This window comes from Petaurus breviceps, unplaced genomic scaffold, assembly GCF_028583685.1.
Source record: "Petaurus breviceps papuanus isolate PSGF00001 unplaced genomic scaffold, PetGlider_PUasm1.0 77, whole genome shotgun sequence".
Classification (NCBI taxonomy): domain Eukaryota; kingdom Metazoa; phylum Chordata; class Mammalia; order Diprotodontia; family Petauridae; genus Petaurus; species Petaurus breviceps.
The window spans coordinates 5,810,433-5,815,787 of record NW_027186492.1 but is presented as its reverse complement, the minus strand read 5'-3'; the positions used below and the strand labels follow the sequence as shown (position 1 = coordinate 5,815,787).

The following is a 5,355-nucleotide window of genomic DNA, read 5'->3' as shown; positions in this document are numbered from 1 at the left end:
TTTTTTTTTTTTTTTTTTTTTTTTGCTTTTTGGAGGGCAGTTGGGGTTAAGTGACTTGCCCAAGGTCACACGGCTAGTTTTTGTGTTAAGTGTCTGAGGTCAGATTTTAACTCAGGTCCTCCTGACTCTAGAGCCAGTGCTCTGTTCACTGAACTACCTACCCTCCCCATGGGCTGAGAAGATGAATGGATGAATCTGCATAGGTCTTTTACAGTATATCTAAAAATCTATATTTACATGCTTTGTGAATGACTGGGTAATAACTAACCCCTTGGATGAACAAAACCATCATCATGTTTAGAGTAGTTAGTGAACCTCATTTGGATTAAAATAACAAATTTCTATGTCCACCTTTTCTGGCAGTGCTGGTAACCAAAGATGGGTGAATTGTCACAGGGCGTGGTTTCGTAGCCCTGATTACCCAGGCATTCTGTTGTCTCTCTTGTTAGGGATGTATTTTATGAGGTACTCCGGGAATGGGAAGATCGGCATGAGGAGCCTGGATGGGATTTTGAGAAAGGCTTAGGCAACAGGATCAGGTAGGTACCCTTACATAGGGTGCTTTTTTCTTCCTTGCCCCCCCAGCAAAGAAACAGCCCAATAGTCTTACTGCAGCTGGATTGGAAGGTGATGGGGAGTGACAGACTTTAGATTTTTGACAAAACTGTTCATTCCTTTGCCCCTTCCTACTATTTCCCCAATTCTTATTGACTCTTGAATTCATCTACTCAGAGGTAGCTCAAGCAGGTTTAGTTTAACCCTTGTTCCTATGTTTGTGCAGGTTCAGAGGAGCCCTAATTACCTGGGTCAGGATTCTTCAGTTAGCTTCTCTGAGTTTCTCCTTCCTTACTGGCAGATGATTAACTCATTATCATAGCTTTTAATGGTAAAGATTGAAAGGGCTGAGCTCCTGGTTGCATGGTTTAAACTTTGCTAACATCTTGTATAATCTTGTCTCCTTATGGACAGTTTCTCATCTTTATATTTTTTATTGAGACCAACATAAAGGCTCCCAATAAAGGACACACATGCAGACAGGCATTTTATTTTCTCTTCCCTACTTGGACTTTCCCTGCTTCTTTTCATACTCTACCCTTCTTTTGATCGCTCTGTAGATCCATGATGAGTCAACTCTCTGCAGCCTCCAGCCACAGCCATTTTGTTCGACTTTTTCAGAAACAGCTTCTTCAGGTGATGCCCACATTACTACTGACCCCTAGGCCTGGGGGCATATCAGTCAGGAGACAGAAAAGGGGGTTGAGGTAATCCAGGGAATAGCTGCAATTTTAGGAAAGTTAGGTAGGGGTGGTGGGTTCTGGGGAAATCTCAGTCTAGAAGCTGGGGTACCATATCTAAAGATAAGCTTAAATGAGAGAAGTGACCCTACTCCCTGCCTTGTTAATTGGGAGGTTGGAGCAGCCTTAGAGCTAGTTATTCATTCCACATTGACCAACATTGTGGATTTTCTCTAAATCCTACCATGCTGAAGCCTCTTCATTACCCTGATTTCCTAGATCCCTGTTTCTCCCAGTAAATGAACCTTTCTGCTTCTAATTTATTCTGTATTTTCTTCTTGTCCCAGATGTGTCAGAGCCCTTCAGGTACCAGAGGAATGGCTTTGGGTGAGGCCCCTGACCCGGATGTATTAAGCATGCTAGGAGCTGACAAGCTGGGGCGACTTCGACGGCTGCAGGAACGACTGGTGGCTCCTCAGAGTAGTAGTGGACCCTGTCCACCACCTACCTTTCCTGGTTGGCAAGGCTTTTTCCGTGACTTCATCTTAAGTGCCAGCAGGTGAGTGTCTAGGGGGAAATTGCCTACCAACAACAAAGTCCAGAAAATTGTAACTGGTGTATAGAGCAGATATTTTCCATTCTCTTTCTTATATAAAATACAGTGTTTGTAGCTTTTAACACTCTGGGATTAAAGTTCCAGTCTCTTGTCTTCTCCTTCCTTATCCCCAAAGACATAGAGGTTCACTTTACCTCTGGAGCATTCTTGCTTTCGCATAATTCTCCTCAGTATCGTGTTATCTTTCTTCCTTCCTAGTTTTCAGTTTAACCAGCACCTTATGGACAGTCTGAGTTTGAAGATCCGAGAGCTTAATGAACTTACCCTACCCCAGTACGAACCCAGTGAGGAGGATGGGGAGTCTGATGTGGACCGACAGGTAGAAAAGACTAGGAATGGGGAGGGGAGAGGTGGAAAAGGTATTCCGACTTTAGGTAGAGGATGATTTTACCAACAGGACTTAAGTTGATTGTAAACTTGAGGTTCATACAGGATACTTATCTTGATCATTCCTCTTGATCTCCTATAGGATGAAAGGAGGCAGTTTGCCTCAGTGTTGCTGAGTCTCCGACTTCTGGCCAAGTTCCTGGGCTTTGTGGCTTTTCTTCCTTACCGTAGCCCTGAGCCCCCCCCAACTCGTGAGTTACAAGACTCGGCGCTGGCCCTTAGGAACCAGGTAAACCAGGAGGGGCCTGATGGGATGGGCATTGAGTAAAGGGTCTGAGATGAACAAGTTACCTGAGGCTGTCATTCGGCTAGGGAGATAGTGAGGAACAATTGGAGCTTGCTCCCTTGCTCCAGTAATGACTACCTTTCATTTTGCCCGTAGCTCCTCACCTGATGATGATGATGTACGTTCTGCGCCTCCTCTCCTTCCCTCCCCCTGCAGGTGCCTCCTGTGCTGGATGTGCTGACTCTGCTGCAGCATGGGTTACAGAATCACCAGGCTGTGCTCACTGTGCCCTGGTTGGTGGAGTTCCTCTCCTTTGTTGACCATATTGCTCCCTTACTGGACTATTACCAGAGTGTCTTCTCTCTCCTACTGCAGTTGTACCGGTGAGCAGGCAGGGCACAGAACAAGAGGTCTTGGAATAGAACTTGCGTCACGATTCCCTGACTAGTTTTTAAAGAGGGTTAAGTAGCTGGGTTAGCATGGATTCTTTGTCTCCATTACCTGGCTACAACACGTGTCAGCTGCCAACTGAAAAAGAGGACATATATGATCACTGGAAAAAAGTGTCTATATTTGCTCATCCAGCAGGGTGGTAGTCTGCAACCCATTGATCCCTTTAGTAATGTTCCCCATCCATATTCGTCCTGTCTCTTTTTCACAAGTTTCATTCACACCATCTAATTGCTCCCAGGAGCCTGATCCTATCAGAAGAGAGTAAAAGAAGAATGTGTTTCTTGAACAAACTGCTGCTCCTTGCAATGCTGGGATGGCTTTTCCAGGTTGGAGCCAAAGGCCACAGATGGGAGCATGATGTAACTCGGTATTGGGAAAGGAGTGTGCTGGGGGTTTTGAGCACAGTTGGGACAAGGAGTCTAAGTCTTAAAGGGAGTGGGGGGATATCCTCGTCTTACTGAGAGCTACTGTGAAGTTGAAATTAATGATAATCTTCTGAAGAACTGATTGTCTCTGCCCTGACCTCTTCCCAGATCCCTACAGTTCCAGAAGACTTGTTCTTTTTGGCAGAAGGCCAACCAGATGCCAAAGGAGCCACAGTGGCTTTGGTGCAGGGTCTGGTGAGTGATGGGGCCTCTTACCTAGTGAAAGAACCCAGGACTGGAGTTGGATCCAAGTCCTAGTCCTGCCAATTACTTAATTGTGTGACTCAGGACCAGTCATAACCTTTCTGAGCTTCAGTTTCCTTATCTGCAAAATATAAATGACTGATAATTGAACTTCCTACCACACAGGGCTCTCACCATTCACTCTGTGTGTGCGTGCGTGTGTGTGTGTGTGTGTGTGCAGAGCATTAATTCTGGAGTCAGAAGACCTGTTTTCAGATCCCACCTCTGCCATTTTCTGTGACCTTAAGCAAGTCAGTTTCCTCATTTGTTAAATGTTTGACTACATGACCTGCATCTCATTTTCCCTTCTCCAAGGACACAATGCCTGTCGTGGATCAGCAACTTCTATATACCTGCTGCCCTTTCATTGGTAAGCATCTGACCCTCTTACAGGCCAAAATCCTGGTGATCAGTGTGACGAATTGGCTATAGCCCTCCACCTCTCTGCAGTTTTTTGACCACCTAAGGTGATGGCATTCTAGTTTCCCTCAAGTACTCAATATCCTGAGTTTACTTGTTACTTGAGGAAATGATGAGCTCCACATCTCAGGACTTTCCATAATCTAGAAGAGAAGGTGCTTCTTGGATGACAGGAGCCTTTTCCTTACTCCAGGAGAACTACGAAAGCTGCTTGCTTCCTGGGTATCTGGTAGCAGTGGACGGAGCGGGGGCTTTGTGAGGAAAATTACCCCAACCTCCACTACTGCCCTAGGACCTCAGGCCCCCAGAACATCCCAAGGGCTACAGGTAAGGTATAGAGTATGACTAGTAGAGATCACTAAAAGGATGGGGAAAAAATAAGAAACCAGTTGACCTGACCTTAGGTTCCCTTTGATCTTGTTTACTCTCACATAGGCAGAGCTAACCCAAGCCTTCTTCCACAACCAACCACCTTCTCTTCGAAGGACTGTAGAATTTGTTGCAGAGAGAATTGGATCCAATTGCATCAAACACATTAAGTGAGAGGCCTAAGCCTTATCTCCCCCATCCCCTCTTTATACTACAGTGAAGGGGGTGGGAGGGTAGTTAACTTATGAAACATTTTCTGACTAAACTTCCCAATATAGGGCAACATTTGTGGCAGACCTAGTACGACAAGCAGAATCACTTCTGCAGGAGCAACTTGGGGAGCAGGGACAGGAACAGGAAGGGGGAGCCCCAGCCCAGCTCTTGGAGGCATTATGTGACAAGATCTGCCCAGAGGGGACACAAGCCTTGACCCAAGGGCGAGAGTAAGAATCAAGACTCTGAACTCTCTCTCTTTTTCCTTCTTTCTCCCTTATCCCTTACCTTGTGTCCCATTCCTGGTACCTCAGCTCATACCATGAAGGTCAGAATTTGCCTTGAGGAAAAAATCTAAGCAGGGACATGAAAGAGGAGGGCATAGTGAGGAGTGATGTGGAAGAACTTTAGGCTCAGCACAAGGACACTTACCTAAGGACTTGTTCCTAGAGGCGGGAGGGCATAGGAAGGAGCCCATTTTTCTTCTCTGGGGAGCTTTCCTTTTATTATATAGACTAGCTTCCTTCACACTTTTTTCTTCATTTCCTTGGTGAGGTTTTTTTTTTCTCCCTAGTCCCAGTAATCCTTACCCACCTCCCCTTACACACAGAACTTTTTAAAGTGAATCATTGCTGCATTTTAACTCAAATGTAACTTGTATCAGAGGCACAGCAGCCACCTGGGACTGTGAATTACCAAATAGATGTCACTGCATTGACCACACACACACACACACACACACACACACACACACACACACACACACAC

General features: G+C 45.6%; 1 protein-coding gene across 2 annotated transcripts in view; it reads left to right on the top strand.

The window, feature by feature from the left end:
• The window catches only part of CDAN1 (codanin 1), a 12,633-nt gene that overhangs the window by 3,537 nt on the left and 3,741 nt on the right, over positions 1 to 5,355 (top strand). For both annotated transcript variants that reach the window (XM_069105848.1, XM_069105847.1), the window contains exons 9-20: positions 450 to 539; positions 1,116 to 1,191; positions 1,583 to 1,794; positions 2,050 to 2,170; positions 2,321 to 2,467; positions 2,681 to 2,847; positions 3,156 to 3,243; positions 3,451 to 3,537; positions 3,901 to 3,955; positions 4,199 to 4,332; positions 4,441 to 4,544; positions 4,653 to 4,817. In XM_069105848.1, the coding sequence (XP_068961949.1) occupies positions 450 to 539; positions 1,116 to 1,191; positions 1,583 to 1,794; positions 2,050 to 2,170; positions 2,321 to 2,467; positions 2,681 to 2,847; positions 3,156 to 3,243; positions 3,451 to 3,537; positions 3,901 to 3,955; positions 4,199 to 4,332; positions 4,441 to 4,544; positions 4,653 to 4,817 (1,446 nt within the window). The remainder of the gene's footprint in view (positions 1 to 449; positions 540 to 1,115; positions 1,192 to 1,582; positions 1,795 to 2,049; positions 2,171 to 2,320; positions 2,468 to 2,680; positions 2,848 to 3,155; positions 3,244 to 3,450; positions 3,538 to 3,900; positions 3,956 to 4,198; positions 4,333 to 4,440; positions 4,545 to 4,652; positions 4,818 to 5,355) is intronic.